This window comes from Sapajus apella, unplaced genomic scaffold, assembly GCF_009761245.1.
Source record: "Sapajus apella isolate SASKATOON/1434 unplaced genomic scaffold, GSC_monkey_1.0 scaffold12, whole genome shotgun sequence".
Classification (NCBI taxonomy): domain Eukaryota; kingdom Metazoa; phylum Chordata; class Mammalia; order Primates; family Cebidae; genus Sapajus; species Sapajus apella.
In genome coordinates, this window is record NW_022436952.1 from 25,053,859 (window position 1) to 25,073,513 (window position 19,655).

At 52.5% G+C, this 19,655-nt stretch overlaps 2 protein-coding genes and 5 non-coding genes across 19 annotated transcripts in view; 3 read left to right on the forward strand and 4 right to left on the reverse strand.

Annotated features, from left to right (window-relative positions):
• Positions 1-8,612: 8,612 nt before the first annotated feature.
• HES7 (hes family bHLH transcription factor 7) lies at positions 8,613-14,275 on the forward strand. 4 transcript variants are annotated; one of them, XR_004269657.1, is made up of 5 exons: positions 8,613-9,100; positions 9,434-11,728; positions 12,132-12,227; positions 12,373-12,920; positions 13,239-13,249. XR_004269657.1 is itself a non-coding variant. In XM_032280384.1 (5 exons), exons 3-5 carry the CDS (start codon positions 12,132-12,134, stop codon positions 13,691-13,693), a joined length of 639 nt encoding a protein of 212 aa, XP_032136275.1. In that variant the 5' UTR covers positions 8,613-9,100; positions 9,434-11,728; the 3' UTR covers positions 13,694-14,275. The 4 variants fall into 4 exon arrangements, 2 of the variants coding, with proteins under 2 accessions (XP_032136275.1, XP_032136274.1); XR_004269658.1 differs by lacking the exon at positions 13,239-13,249 and having other exon boundaries at positions 12,373-12,421; positions 12,833-12,921; XM_032280384.1 differs by having other exon boundaries at positions 12,833-12,920; positions 13,239-14,275.
• On the reverse strand, positions 9,454-9,524 carry TRNAG-GCC. Its single transcript has one exon. It is a non-coding gene; the product is annotated as a tRNA-Gly (tRNA).
• Positions 14,244-14,331, reverse strand: TRNAR-UCU. Its single transcript is given in 2 exon segments — positions 14,244-14,279; positions 14,295-14,331. It is a non-coding gene; the product is annotated as a tRNA-Arg (tRNA).
• A 521-nt stretch (positions 14,332-14,852) lies between these two features.
• Positions 14,853-14,934, forward strand: TRNAL-UAG. Its single transcript has one exon. It is a non-coding gene; the product is annotated as a tRNA-Leu (tRNA).
• Positions 14,935-15,386: 452 nt separating this feature from the next.
• On the reverse strand, positions 15,387-15,458 carry TRNAQ-CUG. The gene has a single exon. It is a non-coding gene; the product is annotated as a tRNA-Gln (tRNA).
• A 496-nt stretch (positions 15,459-15,954) lies between these two features.
• Positions 15,955-16,027, reverse strand: TRNAK-UUU. The gene has a single exon. It is a non-coding gene; the product is annotated as a tRNA-Lys (tRNA).
• Positions 16,028-16,076: 49 nt separating this feature from the next.
• Positions 16,077-19,655, forward strand: part of ALOXE3 (arachidonate lipoxygenase 3) — a 31,486-nt gene continuing 27,907 nt past the window's right edge. For 2 of the 10 annotated variants that reach the window (XM_032280380.1, XM_032280379.1), the window contains exons 1-2: positions 16,650-17,315; positions 18,217-18,421. In XM_032280380.1, the coding sequence (XP_032136271.1) occupies positions 17,169-17,315; positions 18,217-18,421 (352 nt within the window). In that variant the 5' untranslated portion in view covers positions 16,650-17,168. Of the gene's footprint in view, positions 16,529-16,649; positions 17,316-18,216; positions 18,422-19,655 lie in introns of those variants that run through there. The other 8 variants (XM_032280378.1, XM_032280377.1, XM_032280372.1 and 5 more) reach the window with 6 other exon arrangements.

Genomic DNA, 19,655 nt, shown 5'->3' on the forward strand with positions numbered 1-19,655 from the left:
AAAACTTAATCTCAAAAAAAAAAAAAAAAAAAATCCCTTTCTACTTGATTTTTCTCATCAGCCTGCAAACTCTAATTTCACCCAATTTAGAAGCAAGACAACAAAAGTTATTTTGACCCCACATGCCCGTCCAGCTACCACTCAATTTCTCTGCTCCCTTCTACAGCAAGCAAAGCAAGTTATCCAATTCCATCTTTCCATTCTCATTTGGACCCTTTCCAATCAGGCGTCCCCCACCCCCATCAAAACTGCCCTCGTTAAGGTTGCCAAATGATCACCACATTGCTAATTCTATTGACCACTACTTAGCTGCACTTGAAACTGATGCTCACTCTTCCCTTAGAAGCACTCCCTTTGTGGTGTGTGTGTGTGTGTGTGTAGAAAAAAACAAACACTCTCTTGGCTTGCCTTTTAGGACACTGCGCCCTTCTCATATTCCTTCTACTTCATCAGCAGCTCTTTCTCAGCGTCCTTTGCTGGTTTCTCACCTCTGGGTCTCTAAATGTTGGGCTGTTTCCCAAGGCTCAATTTTCCAACCTCTTCTCTATCTGTACCCACTACCTTGATCATTTTCAGTTTCATGCCTTTAAATATCAGGTAATACATTAATAAAGCCCAGATTTTCATCACTAGCTCCAGAACTCTTCCCTGAATTACAGATGCTTATATATTATTGCCCACATATCGTCTACACTTGGAAACCTAATACAGACCACAAACTTAAAATGTGCAAACGAAACTCCTAGGCTTCTCCCCCAAACCTCCTTCACCTGTGGCCCTTTCATCTCAGTAAATGGAAATTCCATTCCTTCAGTTGGTTAGACTAAAAACCTTAGGATCATCCCTGATTGTTCTCTTTCTCTCCCACTCTACATCAAATGAACAATTTCTATTTAAAATATGTTAGGGCCAGGTGTGGTTACTCACACCTTTAATCCAGCACTTTGGATGGCCAAGGCAGGAGGATCTCTTGAGTCCAGGAGTTCGGGACCAGCCTGAGCAACCTTACAAGACCCCAGTCTTGGTGAAAATTTAAAAAAAAAAAAATTAGCTGAGCATGCTTGCAGTCCTAGCTACTTGGGAGGCTGAGGAGGGAGTATCACTTGAACCCAGGAGGTTGAGGTTGCAGTGAGCAGTGATCACACTACTGCACTCTATCCTGGGTGATAGAGTGAGATGCTGTCTTGAAAAAAAAGAAGGAAAAAAGTCCAGCATTAGACTATTTGCCATGATCTTCACCATTACACCATGGTCCAAGCCGCCCTCATCTCTCACCTAGATTATTGCAATATCCCTTAAGTTGTTTCCTGGCTTCCATTCTTGTTCCTAGTTCCATTATAGTCTACTCCTTTTTTTTTTTTTTTTTTTTCTTGCTCCCAGTCTAGAGTGCAGTGGCATGATCTCGGCTCACTGCAGCCTCCGCCTCCCGGGTTCCAGCGATTCTCTTGCTTCACCTCTGCCTCCCGAATAGCTGGGATTATAGACATGCGTCACCATGCCTGGCTAACTTTTGTATTTTTAGTAGAGAAGGGGTTTCACCATGCTGGCCAGGCTGGTCTCGAAATCCTGCCTTCAGGTGATCTGTCCATCTTGGCCTCCTGAAGTTCTGGGATTATAGGCATGAGCCACCGCGCCTGGCCCATGCTTAATTTTTTTCTATGGCACCATCTAACAAATGATATGTTTTGTGTAATGTACATTGACTGTTTCCTCTAAAAGAATGTATGACTCATAAGGCCAGAGATCATTGTCTGTTTCATTTGGGTAGAGATCATAGTCCTTTTCTTTTGGGGCTATATCCCCAGGGCCTAGGACAGACCGAGGCCCACAGTATGTACCCTGTAAATATGTGCTGAAGGATGAAGGAGGTTCAGGGATCCAGGCCTTTTGTGTCTGGGAGGCTTTACAGTTCCTTAAGTGGTTTCACTGCCCCATTTTCTCTGCCTGGGTCTGCGCTGCCCCTTCTTTTTTCTTTGGTTTTACCACCCAAGGCAAGCTGAGTGGGGCAGGACCCGAAGTTTGCCTTGTGGGCCTGGAGAGCATCTATTCTGGTCTTTCCTAGGCCCAGGGTCCCGGTCCTCCTACTTCCCAACCCCCAATCCCCCAGGACCCACCCCTCCAGGAACTCTCCCTATCCAGGGCCCAGGGGGTCCCAGGAAGCCAGCCTTCCTTTGGAAGAACTGAAGAGGGAGGAGCTGAGCCTTGGAAGCCAGGACTGGGGAGACTTCACAAAGTGGGAAGGGAGGCTGGGTCACTCTACCGGCTGTACTCCGTTCCTTCCCCACACCCGGAGTTCCTTAAGCCCAGCGCCTGTGGGACTCGAGCTCCCTCCCCTCCCTGAAGCCCCAGTGTGGCCCACTGTTGAAAGAACAGCCAGGAAGAAGCTGGAGGCTCAGATCCCCACACACAGGCCATTAGGCCATGGTGTGCACGGACACAGCCACAAATGTACACAGACAAAGGCCCACGCTGACACAGAGGTGTGCAAACACACGGAGACCCCCACAGACACTCTTTGGCATGGACACGCTGGGAATGGGGTGGGGGACATCATAGGCCACATCTGCACTGGAGCAGGAAGCTCCAGAAAATGATCCAGCCCTAGGTTTGGGGGTCTGAAGCTTAAATAATCTAGAAGGGGGAGGTGGGGAGGGAAACAACTGTTTAAGTGTTTAAGGAGAAATATGGCCAGGTGTTGTGGCACAGGCCTATAATCCCAGCGCTCTGAGAAGCCAAGGCCAGAAGACTGCTTGAGGCCAGGAGTTTGAGACCAGCCTGGGCAATAGATTGAGACCCTCATCTCAAAAACAAACAAACAAAAAAAGTACAAAGTTAGGTACAAAAAGTAATATTTAGAGTGAAATGAGAGATTGCAACAACTTACCATTTTTTTTTCTTTACACCTTCTGAGGTTGAATCTTCTTCTTTTTTTAATCTTCTTTTTTCTAATTTTTTTTTTTTTCTAGGCAGAGTTTCACTATGTCTCCAGGATGGAGTACAGTGTCGCGATCTTGGTTCACTGCAACCTCCACCTACCCATTCAAGCGATTCTACTGCCTCAGCCTCCCGAGTAGCTGGGACTATGGGCACACTGCCACACCTGGCTAATTTTTTTTTTTTTTTTTTTTTTTTCCGAGACGGAGTTTCGCTCTTGTTACCCAGGCTGGAGTGCAATGGCGCGATCTCGGCTCACCGCAACCTCCGCCTCCTGGGTTCAGGCAATTCTCCTGCCTCAGCCTCCTGAGTAGCTGGGATTACAGGCACACACCACCATGCCCAGCTAATTTTTTGTATTTTTAGTAGAGACGGGGTTTCACCATGCTGACCAGGATGGTCTCGATCTCTTGACCTCGTGATCCACCCGCCTTGGCCTCCCAAAGTGCTGGGATTACAGGCTTGAGCCACCGCGCCCGGCCTAATTTTTATATTTGTAGTAGAGACGGGGTTTCACCATGTTGGCTAGGATGGTCTCGATCTCTTGATCTCGTGATCCACCTGCCTCGGCCTCCCAAAGTGCTGGGATTACATATGTGAGCCACCACGCCCAGCCAACAACTTACAAATTTTTAAAAAATGACAAATGCCACAAAGTCCAGAAAAATAACTTGTAGCTTTTTATTTTCTTTCTTTCTTGTTTTTTTTTGGAGACAAGATCCCACTCCTGTTGCCCAGGCTGGAGTGCAGTGGCACAATTACAGCTCCCTGCAGCCCCGACTTCCCCGGCTCTGGTGATTCTCTCACCTCAGCCTTCCAAGTAGCTGAAACAGGAGCAGGCACCATAACTGTCTTTTTTTTTTTTTTTTTTTTTTGTATTTTTAGCAGAGATGGGTTTTACCATGTTGCCCAGGCTGGTCTCAAAGCAATCCACCTGCCTTGACCTCTCAAAGTGCTGGGATTACAGGCATGAGCCTCTGTATCCAGGCAGAAAATTGTATTCATTAGCTCCCCACACACCTCTATAACATTTTCCATAGACTGGCTGTTAACTCTCTATATTCAAATCTTGTTTCTCTTCTACCACCGATGTACTTATAATGTCAAGAGTCATCAAATATACTCACATCACATGTGCCCTCTGGCCCAGCACACTTACAGCCTGAAGCATAGTGATTGGACACAGGGTTAGGAGCATCCCTGGCAGCCATTCCCACCCTGGATGAGGAGGCTAACAACTCAATATTGGCTGAGTATTGTGGCTCATGCCTGTAATCCTAGCACTTTAGGAAGCCAGGATAGGAGGATCTCTTGAGACCGGCCTGGAAAACATGGTAAGACCCCAATCTCTACAAAAAAAAAAAAAAAAAAAAAAAAGCTGGGTGTGGTGGTGCACACCTGTTGTTCCAGCTACTCTGGAGGCTGATGTGAGGGGATTGCTTAAGCCCTGGAGGCTGAGGCTGCAGTCTCACCGCTGCACTTCAGCCTGGGGGATAGACAGATCAAGATACTCTGTCTCAAACAAAAATCAAACAAAAAACAAAAAACAAAAAACCACCAAACCCAAAACCAAAAAACCAGCTCTATATGGAAGTGACTACAAGTCAATCATCTAAATGTATTCCACAAATCCAACTCACCACCACAGCTAGACCCCTCAAAATGCTCACAGTCACTCCAACACTGGAGGCGAGTGGCAATGTGATGGAGGGGCAGCAGGATCAACCAGAGTAGAAAGAGACTGGTCTTTACCAGTTGCATTGAAACTTTAAATGCCTGGTTTTTTTTTTGTTTTGTTTCTTTGAGATGGAGTCTCACGCTGTCGCCTAGCCTGCCTTTTCTCGCCACACTTTCTCTCTATGTGCTCCAGTCTTGTAGCACTAAAAGGCATCCATCTCCCAATCACTCTAGCATATTTACCCTCCAGTTCTGATTCCCACACTTGTACACCCCTAGCATATGTGTGACCTCTACTCTGATTTTTTTTTTTTTTTTTTTTTTTTTTGAGATGAAGTCTTGCTCTGTCACCCAGGCTGGAGTGAAATGGCGCAGTCTAGGCTCAATGCAACCTCTGCCTCCTGGGTTCAAGCCATTCTCACAAGTAGCTAGCTGGGACTACAGGTGCACGCCACCACACCCCGCTAATTTTTGTATTTTTAGTAGAGAGGGGGTTTCATCATATTGGCCAGGCTGGTCTCAAACCCCTGACCTCGTGATCCACCTGCCTCAGCCTCCCAAAGTGCTGGGATTACATGTGAGCCATCACGCCTGGCAAGGATGTCTTAACTAATATGGCTAAAGTATAATGCTTGATTTCTCTTCCGTTTTTTTTTGAGACGGAGTCTGGCTCTGTTGCCCAGGCTGGAGTGCAATGGCAGGATCTTGGCTCACTGCAGCCTCCGCCTCCTGGCCATTCTCCTGCCTCAGCCTCCTGAGTAGCTGGAATTACAGGCGCATGCCCCCACCCCAGCTCATTTTTGTATTTTCGGTAGAGATGGGGTTTTGCTATGTTGGTCAGGCTGGTCTCAAACTCCTGACCTCATGATCCACCCACCTTGACCTCCCAAAGTGCTGGGATTACAGGTGTGAGCCACTGCGCCCGGCCTTGATTTCTCTTCTTAAACCTCTCCCCTACCCCACAGTTTCCCATCCCAGTTAAAAGCCACCATCACCATCTACCTAGTTACCGTCTTGCGCTGCATAACACCGTTTTGGTCAATGAGGGACTGCATATATCACGGTGGTCTGCTAAGATTATAATGGGGATGGTGGAGTGCAATGGCTCACGCCTGTAATCCCAGCACTTTGGGAGGCCAAGGCGGGCAGATCACTTGAGGTCAGGAGATCAAGACCATCCTGGCCAATATGGTGAAATCTAGTCTCTACTAAAATATATATTTTTTAAAAGCCGGGCTTGGGGAGAGCGCCTGTAATCCCAGCTTCTGGGGAGGCTGAGACAGGGGAATCATTTGAACCCAGGAGGAAGAGGTTGCAGTCAGCCATGATGGCGCCACTGCACTCCAGTCTGGCGACACAGTAAGACTCCATCTCAAAAAAATAATAAAATTTAATAAAATAATAACATGAAATAAAAATAAAATAAAAAATTAGCCGGGTGTGGTGGTGTGCGCCTGTAGTCCCAGCTACTAGGGAGGCTGAGGCAGGAGAATCGGTTGAACCCAGGAGGCGGAGGTTGTAGTGAGCCAAGATCTCATCGCTGCACACCAGCCTGGGTGACAGAGCAAGACTCCGTATATATATATAAAAAAGGCCGGGCATGGTGGCTTACCCCTGTAATTCTAGCACTTTGGGAGGCTGAGGCAGGCGGATTGCCTGAGCTCAGGAGTTCGACACCAGCCTGGGCAACATGGTGAAACCCCATCTCTATTAAAATACAAAAAATTAGCCGGGGGTGGCAGCGTGCGCCTGTAGTCCCAGCTACTCGGTAGGCTGAGGCAGGAGAACTGTTTGAACCCGGGAGGGGGAGGTAGAGTTTGCAGTGAGCGGAGATCACATCACTACATTCCAGCCTGGGACGGAGTGAGAATTTTAAAAAGACCGGGCATGATGGCTCACATCTCTAATCCCAACACTTAGGGAGGCCGAGGCGGCCGGATCACGAGGCCAGGAGTTCGAGACCAGGTTGACCAAAATGGTGAAACCCCGTCTCTACTAAAAATACAAAAATTAGCCGGGCATGGTGGCACATATCTGTAATCCCAGCTCCTCAGGAGGCTGAGACAGGAGAATTGCTTGAACCCAGGACACGGAGGTTGCAGTGAGCCAATATGGGGTCACTGCACTCCAGCCCGGGTGACAGTGTGAGACTCTGTCTCAAAAAATATATATATATAACGGGGCTGAAAAATTCCTATCGCCAAAAGATGGCATAGCTGTCATGACATTGTGGTGCCACCCATTACCTTTTCTATGCTTAGATACACAAACACCATTGTGTTACAGTTGCCTGCAGTTTTCAGTACAGTAGCGTGCTGTAACTGTACAGGTTGGTAACCTAGGAGCACAGTAGGCTGGATGGTATAGCCTAGGTGTGTAGAAGGCTCTACCCTCTAGGTTTGCGTCACTACACTCTGTGATGCTTGAATAATGAAATTGCCTAGTGATGCATTTCTTTGAATATATCCACACGTTAAGCAATGCATGACTGTACCTAAGCCAATAATAATCTAGGAGTAACCCCTTCATGTCTTCTCTTCCCACCACCACCTCAAGGCAGTCAGTGCTTAGAAAACTGCTCCAGCCCCCAAAATGTGCCCTCTGTCTTCATTCTCCAAATGTCAGCCAAAGTGATCTTTTAATTTTATCTATCTATTGATCGATCGATCCATCCATCTAGACAGTATCTACCTATCTAGAGTCTTGCTCTGTTGCCCAGGCTGGTGTACAGTGGCATGATCTTGGCTCACTGCAACCTCCACCTCTCAGGCGCGCACCACCACCCCCGGCAAATTTTTTTTTCGTTGAGACAGAGTCTGGGTCTGTCGCCCAGGCTGGGAGTGCAGTGGCGAGACCTCAGCTCACTGCAACGTCTGCCTTCCAGGTGATTCTCCTGCCCTGGCCTCCCAAGTAGCTGGGACTACAGGTGGATACCACCAATCCCAGCTAACTTTTGTACTTTTTGTAGAGACTGGGTTTCACCATGTTGGCCAGGCTGGTCTTGAACTCCTGGGCTCAAGCGTTCCACCTACCTCGGCCTCCCAGAGTGCTGGGATTACAGGCGTGAGCCACCGCGTGTGGCCCAAAGTGATTTTTTAAAACATAAGTCAGATAATATAACTTTCCTGATGAAAATCCTCCACTGGCTTCCAATTGCCCTTAGACTAAAATCCAAACTCCTTCAGTGCTCTCCAAGATCCTATGGGATGGGCCACGCCTAACTCTCCAATCTGATCTCTGCCACTCTGCAAATTCTCCATCCAGGGTTCCCTGGCCCTCTTTCTCCAGCTCCTACCAGCAAATAGCTCTCCTGCCTCAGAGTCTGTCTGTACGTGCAGTTCCTTTTGCCTAGACCCAAGGCTGCTGATTGTGCTGGCATCAAATATCCCCTCTTCATAGAGGCTGTCTCTGGGCACTTACAGTAAAGTAGCCCTTCACTTTCAAGTCATCGCCACGACCCTTTTATTGTTACTGTTTTCTTACAGCCTTATAATCATCTGAAGCTATCATGTTATTTTCTGCTTTAGTAGTTACTGTCTTTCCCACTGTAATGTAAGCTTCAGGAGGGCCCAGACCCAATGTATTCCTTACAGTACTCGGCACACAGGAGGCACCCCATAAATATGGGCTGACTGAATGAATCCAGCAGCTGCGCACACAGGCATATAGATAGATGCACGGGTTGTTTTACAGTTTCCTTCTGGAGGTCACGATTACTACCTAGAGCTGAGAAGAGATACAATCCAAAGACAGACCCAGACCCTGGAGCAAATGAAACAGGCTGAAAGAAACGGGAGAGACAGCTCCAGGGTGAGTTTCAGAGAGACCCAGATAGACTAAGGTGGAGATCCAGATTCACTCAGCGAACCAGAGCCTGGAGCCCAAGGGCCCCGGCAGGGACAGCGGACAGAGCCAGGAGGAGGCGCGCGGAGGAAGGCGGAGCGCGCCGGAAGGGAGCGGACCGCGGGGATCCCCGCCGCTCCGCCCCGCCGCCCCGCCCCGCCCCGCTCGCAAGTGGTCTCTGTAGGTGGCGGTGCGCCCGCCTGCCAGCCCTCGGGCCCGACGCGTGCGGGATCAAAGCGGCCGGGAAGGGGCGGGGAGGGGAGGTGGCAGGAACCTGGAGGTGTGAGCGAGCTTCCCAGGGGATGGCAGGAGCGTGGGAGCGCAGAGTCCCGGGACGCGACAGAGACTCGGAGAGACGACGAGAGATACCAGAGACTCTAAAGAGCCAGAGGCGGAGATGCAGACGCCAAGAGACCGGAGAGACGCGGAGTCAGAGATGCGAAGACACGAGACCACTGAGACCCAGAGAGACCCAGGGCTGAAGCCTCTGGAGACCTTGAAAGAACGTGAGTGATACAGAGATGGAGAAGCTAAGAGGCTCTCAGAGACCCGGAAAGGCGGCGACACAAGAAAGACCCAGACCCACAGACTTAAGAAAAGGAAGCGTACTTCAGAGAGAACGGAAAATAACAGAGGAAGACAGGTGGTAAGAACAAGGGCTTTAGAGTGGGGGGCGGGGAGACCTAGCCCCTCCTCTGCGGGGGCCCCAGAGGACCCCCGGGGTAGGGATCCGAGCACTGCGTCCTTTCTCAGGGTCACGCCTGTGGAGGTGAGGGCTGGGGGCGGAGGGAGGGGTGTGGAGGTTGCAGGAACCCCAGGCTGGGAGGAGGGGAGTGTGAGGGCGTGCGGAAACAGGGTCTAAGCCTGGGTTGCAAACTCTGCTATAGTCAAAAGGCTAAGATTAATATTTGGTATAAATATTTAAACGAAGATGCTTGTTAGAAATGCTACCAAATGTATTATTCTCTTTTGGGGGAAGAGGAAAGAAAACGAGACTCCTGCATTGGCCGGGAATCGAACCCGGGCCTCCCGCGTGGCAGGCGAGAATTCTACCACTGAACCACCAATGCGTGGCTTGTCGAGTGTGCCACGATCCATCTAAAGTTGTAAGAGGTTGAGGAGAACCCGGCTAGGCAACTGCGGAGGAGGCCAGGGAACTGGTCCCGAATGGTTGACGTGGGTGGAGCGCCAGGTCATTCTTCCTCCCGTCCAGATCCGGCCACCGGGCCATAAAGCTGCCCCATATGGCCAGGGGCGGCCCCACACCCGGGTGCGAACAGCCCGGGCCCCCCAGCCTCGCGTGCAGGTGAGAAAAATTCAGCCCGAGCCCAGGTTCCCAAGGAGGGGGGCGGCGGGGGCTGTTGGGGCCACACATTTGCGCTCCCATTTGGCTGAGGGACGGAGAAGTGGGATGTGCTGGGGCCCCTGGTCCCAAATGGGAGCCCCCTCAAGGTCTGTGCCTCTCCCAGCTCGAGCTTTGGCAAGAAAGGCTCCGTGACAAAAGCAAGGTGCAGAGGGCCGTTGGGAGGGCTTGGAGGAAACCCCACTGGTCTCTGACTGCACAGCTATCTTCCGTCTCGGTCTGCAGCCCTGTCTTTCCATGTCTTTGTCCCTGGCAACTTGGCTGTCCTGTTGAATTTCTGATTTATCTTCTCAGGCACTTTGTCCTGAAGCCCCCGAGTACGGAGGGCCATGCTCTTGGTTTGAGGTGGGTGTTGATTCCTTTTTTGTATCTCTTGCTTTCCCTTTAGTAAAACTGCCTGCTCCCTGCTACCCTTCCGTCACCAGGGACCTCCAGCAGCAAGCAGTGCGGGCACACTTGCGTGAGGTATCCCATCAGTCACACTCCTGAATCTCCTACGACTAGTTTTGAATCAAATACTTGTACTGTAAGTGGATAGACCTCTCTACTCTTATCTGTGCTTCAAAGACTTGCGTCCTCTGCCTTGAAGTTCCCCCCTCAGTCCAGCCATTCTCAAGGAGACCTTTTCCCGGAGCACATACTTCACTGGGCTTCTGTAATAGCTACTTCATGTCACATGGTCTTTTCCACTAGATCCTGCAGGGATAAGCTGGGTCTGTCCTGCATAACTCACTGTGACTCGCCCAAGCCTAGGCTAGTACCCTGTCCGCACAGTGAGAGCGCAGATGTATGGGGACTTGAATGTAACTAACTTAGAACAGAGCGCCTCTCCCACCTCCCGGGAGAGCTTCGGTTGAGTCGGACGGATTCACCCAGCACACTCGGGTTGCTCCCTGTCTCGACTAGGAAGCGAACTTCGGAGATGTATAAACTTCAGCCTGGGGGCCGACAGGTGCTGACTTCTGTTTCAGGGTTAGTGAGGGTACAGTAAGCCTCCAAGAAAGCTACAATTCTGGAGGAACTCTGAATATCATCCCCAAGCGAGCTCTGCCCCTAATAGCCTCCTCTCTTCAGCTGGGTCCTGCCTCCTTATACAGCCTTACGGTCCGTAACCAGCCAGTGCCCCCTTTCGCTTCTCACTTCCCACACTCCCAGGCCAGTTTCTCTCCTTCCCCTCCCCCCTTCACTCCTCCTCTTTCCGGGAGCCTCGTGCCGGGTCCTAGAAGGGCAGAATCCGGGTGTCGAAGGGGGCGGGGTCGGGTCCTATCCCTCCTACTCTGGCGCCGCGGAATATAAGACTCCAGGCGAGCAGGGACCCGGTCCACACGAGGGTCCGGAGGAGCAATGGTCACCCGGGATCGAGCTGAGAACAGGGACGGCCCCAAGGTGAGATGCGGGAGGGGATGGAGCAGAAGTCCCTGGTTTGGCCAGGGGACCGGGGCCTTGACGCCATCGGTCTGGAGAGAGGCTGGGGACGCAGGGCTGGAAGGAGAGCAGTGCTCCAGGACTCCAGGAGCTAGGAGCTGCAGAGAAAGCTGCAAAGTATGAAGAAGGGGACAGGGGTCAGAGCCAGACCTGAGTGGGCGGCGGAAACAGAGGTCTAGGGGCCTCGGTGATGGGGATCAGCATCTTGTGGCCTGGAGGGCGTGGGAGGGGGCCGGTGTTGGAGTAAAATAAGCAAGTAGAGGGCAGAGCCAAGGGAGGAGGGTGGGAACGAAAAGAGAAGAGGATAGGCACTTGCTTTACGCTGGCTATGAGCCAGGAGGGGCTGGCCCAAGGCGGTCTTGTAGAGAAGGCCCCGGGGCATTGGTTCCAGAGGCCCCAGACTGATGGAAGATTTTAGGAGAACCAGTCGAGAAGGATGACGGCCTAGACGGTTTTGAGGGAGAAGAGGAGGCACAGTCGCGCTAGGTATCTCCCTTTCTATACTCAGCGCCGCCAGCTCTGAGCCCGGCATCGTGCGGCCCACGTGCCTGCGCGCAGAGGGTCCCCAAAGTTCTCCACTGAGACAGAGAGAGATTGCCCGAGACCGAGACGTAGAGAGGAAAGAGGAGAGACACAGAGAGGGGAGGAGGGAGGACGAGACTGAGAGAGGAGAATGCGAAGACTCGGGGAGGCGAGCTACAGAAACTGATCTGATCTAGGGGCATTGGGAGGGGGAGCGGAGAGGGATTGAATGGAGCCGGCCCTAGGCAATCTGGGGTATGGGGGTCGGGGTGGAAGCCGGGCTCTCCCAGCGGCGGGATCCGACGCCGGCGCGGCTGCGCTGAGTCTCGGTCCGGTCGGCCCGCTCTCCTTTTCCCGCTGGTCCCAGATGCTGAAGCCGCTTGTGGAGAAGCGGCGCCGGGACCGCATCAACCGCAGCCTGGAAGAGCTGAGGCTGCTGCTGCTGGAGCGGACCCGGGACCAGGTCAGTCCCTCCGCTAGCCCCGGGTCCCCAGGCTTCCCGTTTCTGCGTCCCAGGGCTTCCCACTGGGGTGGGGACACATGCTTGGTTGACAACCCTGGTCCCAAGGCATCCTCACCCGAGTCCCGCCTTTGGAATTCCATCCCAGACCCCCACTCGCTCCCAGAACGCGATCTTCTTCGCCACCCCTCGGGTCTGTAAGTTTAACGCCTGGTTCTGTAAATTTCGCTCCGGGGGTCGGTCAGCTTCACCCTGTGGGTCTCTAAATGTCCGCTTCCCCCTCCCCCACACTCCCGGAATCAGCCAGCTTCTGTTCTGTCGGGTGGTTAATTTCATTTCCTGGGTTGCGGTTTCAAATCTTCCTCCTCACGCGTTAGGCATTGGTTCCATCCCCTCGGGTTGGACAATTTCGTCTCAGGGTGGGGCCAGGACCTTCCTTGGTCATCTCCACTCCGCGTTTGGCCTCGCGTTGTGTGGGCAAGGCAGTGCGCAAATGCGATCGGGGGCACCCCCCAGCTCCCGCATCCGCCCCTCCCTTCTTCCCCCTGCCACTTTCCCCCTTTCTCCCCACCCCTTTCTGTCTCTGCGCCCTCCCCTCCCGTCTGTAGAACCTCCGGAACCCGAAGCTGGAGAAAGCGGAGATACTGGAGTTCGCCGTGGGCTACTTGAGGGAGCGAAGCCGGGTGGAGCCCCCGGGTACAGCGCGGGGGTGGGGCAGCGGAGGGAGGGAGGGGGGACGCCAGGAGGCTGGCGCCAGGGCAGAGCGGGCGGGCCCTATAGTGAATGGTGGGCTTGGGGAGTGGCCGGTTCTGCTCCGAGGCGAGGTTAATAACACCCGCGCGTGTCTGTCTCTGTCTCCCTCATTTTCTCCCTCTCTCCGTCCATCTGGCTTCCTGTCTCTGTGCGCCTGTCCGGCCTTGGTATCTCTGCGCCCCGCCCCTTCCCTCACCCCTGCTGGGCCCCTGCCCTGCCCACCTGTGCTCCCGTCGGCCGCACCCGCCGCCGCGGCTCCAGGGGTTCCCCGGTCCCCAGTCCAGGACGCCGAGGCGCTCGCCAGCTGCTACTTGTCCGGTTTCCGCGAATGCCTGCTTCGCTTGGCGGCCTTCGCGCACGACGCCAGCCCGGCAGCCCGCGCCCAGCTCTTCTCCGCGCTGCATGGCTACCTGCGCCCCAAACCGCCCCGGCCCGAGCCGGTAGATCCGAGGCCTCCAGCGCCTCGCCCATCCCTGGACCCCGCCGCACCGGCCCTTGGCCCCGCGCTGCACCAGCGCCCCCCAGTGCATCAGGGCCCCCCTAGCCCGCGCTGCGCATGGTCCCCATCCCTCTGCTCCCCCCGCGCCGGGGATTCTGGCGCGCCGGCGCCCCTCACCGGACTGCTGCCGCCGCCACCACCGCCGCCTCACAGACAAGACGGGGCGCCCAAGGCCCCGCCGCCCCCGCCGCCCGCTTTCTGGAGACCTTGGCCCTGAGCCTTGGGGGTGTGGGGGGGGTGGGGTCTAGGGGTGGAGTAGAGACTCCAGCCCGAGGGCAGCAGAGGGACCCGGGCGTCCGGAAGAGCAGGAGGGCGGCGGGGCGCGCGGGCTCAGCGCGCGAGTGAGATGTGGTCTATATTAGAGTGTCTATATAAATATATATTTCCCTGGTTCCTGTCCCTTTTCCCTGCCCTAACTTCTCCCTTGCGTCTAGGATTGTACTCTCTCTGCCCCCAGCCCAGTCCTAGTCCCTTCCCGAGTCCCTAGTGCATGGAATAAAGTGGTTATTAAATCCCCGTGTGTCCCGGAGCCAGGGGCCTGCCTTTATCTCGACGTCCACGCCCACTTTCCCTTCCCTTCTGTCTCCCACCCTCAGTCCTGCTCTCCATGGCCCAAGCCCCGGGGCAGACAGGTAAGTAAAGAAGAGAGCAGAGGGGGGACTGAGATCGAAATTGAAACCAGGTGGAAAAAGAGAGAGATAGGGTAGGGGGAGAAGGGATGGCGGCCTTTGAGCAAAACGGAAAAAAAAGAAAAATTGAAATAAAATCGACTCTGGTGGGATTCGAACCCACAACCTTTGAATTGCTCCATTCGTCACTAGAAGTCCAATGCGCTATCCATTGCGCCACAGAGCCAACCGGCAGTCAGCGGCGTCTTGTAGCTTACGGGTACTAGAATAGGAAAGGGCAGGGTGGGGGAGTGGAGGTAAGGGACTTGGGTGGGACGTGCCAGGAGCGCGCGGTTTGGATCTCAGAGGCCAAACCAGGTAGAGGTAGCGAGCGCAAAGCAGGTTAGCCAGGTGAGAGAGAGGGCGCATATAGGTCGAAAAAATAGGGAGGTAGAGCACCCGAAAATGAGTGAGCGAGCGAGTGTAGAGCTCCGGCTGCCCACTTGGGGGGGTGCTTCCGGCTCAGGCGCACCCCACTCCCAGATGTAGTCTCACCCAAATAAACTAGTTTTGTTGTAAATTTCAGTGTGTTTCTGTGTCTTCTTGTTTATCTGTTCTGGCATCTGCTGCTATGCGATCCAGAGTCTCAATGGTTCCCCGTCTGAAAAATGTGGAAAAGGAGATGGATCAAATTTGGCAGCATCCGCTTAGCCCCACTCCTTACTTCTAGTCTCTTAGGAGGACAACGGGAAAATTATCTTTCACGCAGGTAGCGTGGCCGAGCGGTCTAAGGCGCTGGATTTAGGCTCCAGTCTCTTCGGAGGCGTGGGTTCGAATCCCACCGCTGCCAGGCTGGAGTTTTTCTCGTGGATAAAGCACGTGATATAATTCCATTAGGTTCTACTAACTACTATTTATACATGCAGCATGTAATTTTATGAATTTCCCTGGAAATTGTTTCACCATCATCTTCCGCGTTTGGTCTTCTAGGCACATGTATGCCTGCTTCCATCCCTAAAGCTAAGACCTGAGAGTAACTGCTGAAACATTTCGTTTCTTCGTAACATCTCTATTTTAACATGTTTTCAAATGTTAGCTCAACTTACAACATATTTAAATACTTTATTGTATGTTCTCTTTACACTGTGCTATAGGGCCCAATTACCTGGTATGAAAAGCACAAAGAATTGGTAGTGTCCGAGTTTACTTTTTTTTCCCGGATTCTCTTGGGTCATAGGCGTTATCTTCTGTGTGAAAATCAACTAATAGTGTGCAACAGCTTACTGGTATTCAAAAACTCTAAGGTTCCACCGAGATTTGAACTCGGATCGCTGGATTCAGAGTCCAGAGTGCTAACCATTACACCATGGAACCTCCTTGCTCATTATTTTCGAGATTATGTACATTACTGGAGTTTCTATTCTGCGCGTCTTCCATAGCCTCCACTTAAAACAAAAACAAAACAAAATCTGCTGTTGGATATGATAGACACCGTTATCTAGCATTTGAAATATATACATTCAGATGTATCGCCAGCTTCTAAATACACATCTTCTTTGGAAGGCTTTGTACGAACAAAAAGACTTAAAATTTCATTAATAAGTAAAAAATGTTGATTATATTAGGTTAAGTAAAATAGATCCGTCAAATTAATTTTGTTTCTTTTAACTCCTTGTAGTGTGGCTACCAGAAAAATTGAATTCGAAGATACAGCTTTAAAGTATATTTATTACCCTCCACCGTCATTTGCTCTATTTTGTGGAAACCAAGTTTCAGTCTCACTTAATTTTAAAAAGTAGTAACCTTTTTTATTACCGTTTTCCATTGTTTCATGCGAAGGAGTGCGGTAATCCAAAAGCGAAAAAGGAAGCGCCCGAACAGGGACTTGAACCCTGGACCCTCAGATTAAAAGTCTGATGCTCTACCGACTGAGCTATCCGGGCTCTGCCGGTAGGCTTTGCTCCTTGCCTATAAGAGAGTTCTCTGTATGAAAATCCAGGCTTGTAGAACTGAGAGAGGATTGTGTATACCTAAGCAGATTATTCTGGCACAGATTCAGAGTCAGCGAGTGAAGCCCGCCTGCTGCTGATTGTGCTTTCTCTGACTCCCATCTTTAGAGCCCCAGCCTAGGCTGGGACGCAGGGACTGGAGCATTGTGGCGGCTGGAACCATGCGGCTCCAGAACTGGCCGCGCGGGGCCGCCGCGGGCTATTGGGCTTCCCTCTCCTAGAGGTTCATCCCTAGCCACTTGTGGCCCAGATCCCGGACACCCGGGCTCCTGCCCAGGGTCCCGCAGGCTCAGGGCGGTATGGAGAGGAAAGAATGACACGCGGGGCCTTCAGATGCTGCGTGTCGGCGCTGTATTTCGTCTTCCTGACTGGCTCTACTCCAGAGCACAGACTGAGGTCGGGCTCAGGACAAAGGCTGAGGACAAAGAGGGCCAGGTGTGGGGGGATCGGTGTATGGGGTGACAGGGGCTCTGAGTGCGCGACTCACCTGCGTGTGGCTGTAGTCGCGTGTGATTTATGACTGACTGCAGCTCTCCACTGTTCAGTGATTCACACGGATGACTCACAGGTAGGAATGCATGTGCCCTGTGCTCAGCTCCGCCTGGGAAAAGGGAGGAGCGGGTCTTGGGGGACACTAGGGAGTGGGCGGACAAGCACTGTAGGGCATCAATCCGGGCCACTGACCAGGCGGAGGGCAGTGTCCCAATTATACAGGCGTCACCTCTTCCTTGTCTCTGTCTCAGCAGCGGGGTCCTCCCTCCGCAGTGGAACCCAGGCTCTTGATATCCATCTGGGTGAGCCAGCCAGAGGGACTGGCTGTGTCGGAGGCAAGCAAACAAGTATTAGAGTGCAAGAGTGTGGGCGGGGAGAGGGAGCCCGAGCCTCCAGCAGGGAGTTTCGGAGAGAGCCCAGGAGCATCCCGGAGAGAGCTGGGCCCTTTCTCAGCCCTATCCTACCCCGCAGCCCCTAGCCCTCCACCCAGAAGCCCAGCCGTGTCCGACCCGCCGCTCTCCTCCTCCAGGCCGGCTGCTGCTGTGGCCAGCGTTGCCGGGGGCAGCACTTCCTCCCTCCCATCATGGCAGTGTACCGCCTGTGTGTGACCACTGGTCCCTACCTGAAGGCCGGCACACTGGACAACATCTCTGTCACACTGGTGGGCACGTGTGGTGAGAGCCCCAAGCAGCGGCTAGATCGAATGGGCAGGGACCTCGCCCCGGGGTCGGTGAGTACAAAGGAGAGAGGGAAACGCGACCTCTGAGGGGCGGTTTCCCGTAGGGGAAACCGAGGCAGGAGGAGCATTCCTCCTAGACTGGTGCTATTCTCTGAACTCGGGATACTGGCCCTGACCTCCCGACCTTCCCCATCGAGGTTCCTGTCTTTTCTGGAGATGATAAACTCCATCCAGGAAGGACTGTGGAGAGGAAGGAGGGTTGGGCGGAGAGTAGAGAGACTCTCTGACTTCTAAACTCCTCCCGTAATTGACAGTGGGCTTTGGGCAAGTTGCTTCTCCTCTCTGAGCCTGGATTTCCTCTTACCTGGAGGGGGGATCTGCCTGCCTCTGCCAGCCCTGAAGGCCCCAGATGGCCTTCACAAGGGTTCCCAGCCCTCCTAGGAAGCTAGTGAAATGCAGTACCCATTGTGCTCAGGCACCTTTTTCTCTTTCTTTTTTTCTTTTTTTTTGAGATGGAGCTTCGCTCCTGTTGCCCAGGCTGGAGTGCAGTGGCTTGATCTCAGCTTGCTACAACCTTCACCTCTCAGGTTCAAGCGGTTCTTCTGCCTGTGCCTCCTGAGTAGCTGGGATTTCAGGTGCCCCCACCACGGCGGACTAATTTTTTGTATTTTTAGTAGAGACGGGGTTTCATCATGTCTGCCAGGCTGATCTCAAACTCCTAACCTCAGGTGATCCTCCCGCCTCGGCCTCCCAAAGTATTAGGATTACAGACGGAGCCACCCGCGCCATGTCCAGGCACCTTTTTCTAATTCATAGAAAAGCCCGGTGTGGGCTGGCAGCAGATCAGGTTTGTGTGTTCGAATAGGCTTAGGTGTAGATGCACCTTGCAAGATGCAAGGATCGCCTTGGCAGTTTCCCGCCTCTCACCTGCTTGCTCTCTTGGTCCCCTCAGGTACAGAAGTACAAGGTCCGCTGCTCAGCGGAGCTGGGTGAGCTCTTGCTGCTGCGTGTACACAAGGAGCGCTATGCTTTCTTCCGCAAGGACTCTTGGTACTGCAGCCGCATCTGTGTCACCGAACCGGATGGTACGGTGTCCCATTTCCCCTGCTATCAGTGGATTGAGGGCTACTGCACCGTGGAGCTGCGGCCAGGAACAGGTGGGCAGGGACGAGAGCTGTGCTGTACTGCAGAAGGTGTCTTTTGGGATTCGGAGTGGGGTCTCACAGAGCCCCTGAGTGAAGGGAATAAGATTAGGGTCAGAAACTCTGGGGTCCCAAGTAGATGTTTTCTGAAACAAACAAACAAACAAAAACAACAACTGAAATCGGATCACCTGAAATTGGGAGTTCGAGACCACCCTGACCAACATGGAGAAACCCCATCTCTACTAAAAATACAAAATTAGCCAGGCATGGTGGCCTATGCCTGTAATCCAGCTACTCCAGAGGCTGAGGCAGGATAATTGCTTGAACCTGGGAGGTGGAGGCTGGAGGCTGCGGTGAGCCGAGATGGCGCCATTGCACTCCAGCCTGGGCTACAAGAGCCAAAACTCCATCTCAAAAAAAAAAAAATAAGTGAGCCTCTCAAGCCCTGAAATGCGAGGGCTTTCCAGACGATATTAACTCCTCTGGAGACTCACACAGACACACACACTCATGTAGGCATGTGCCCTTCTCTCATACACACAGGAAGCACTTTGCTTTCCACAGCCTCCCTCTGCTCTTCTCCAGAGTCAGTTCCTCTGGACCCCAGAGAGTAACTAAACTGCAAGCTGAGTAATTTGATTTTAACAGGTAGAGAAGCCCTGACTGCTTAGAGAGTTTAGCTGGAGAGGCCCTGTTCCCTCCCATACTCCTAAATTTTCTAGTGTGGATGAGTCCCTGTGAGGTGCTGTTAGGTTCCTTGTTGAATTTGTGGGGCCCTCCTTGGATGCTGGGCTTGAGATCCTTCAGTCTCCAGAGCTATCTGATCTGGAGAGCCAACAGTCGGGCTGCTCTGGGTGTTGGGAGGAGGCTCAGGATGAAGGATGGATATTCTAGGTCAAAGTAAGGCAAGTGAACATTACCCCATGGCCCATAATGAGCTTTCCATAGACCTCAGTATAAATAAGCCCTCAGCACTTCCATCCATCATCACAGCACATCCATCTATAGCTTCACAAAACATATTTGTTCATCAGTCATTTACAAAATGCATGTTATATACATGGTGCCAGGCGCCATGCTAGAAGCTGGGAATACAGAGGAAAAAAAAAAAGTACAAGACGACTTCTGCCCTCAAGGAGTTTATAGTCTGGAGAGGAGATAAACATGCCAAGGATTAAGAAGGTTGTTATAATTTGGGGTGAGTCTGTCTTGAATCCCTTCTACTGATGGATACGCAAAAGATGTG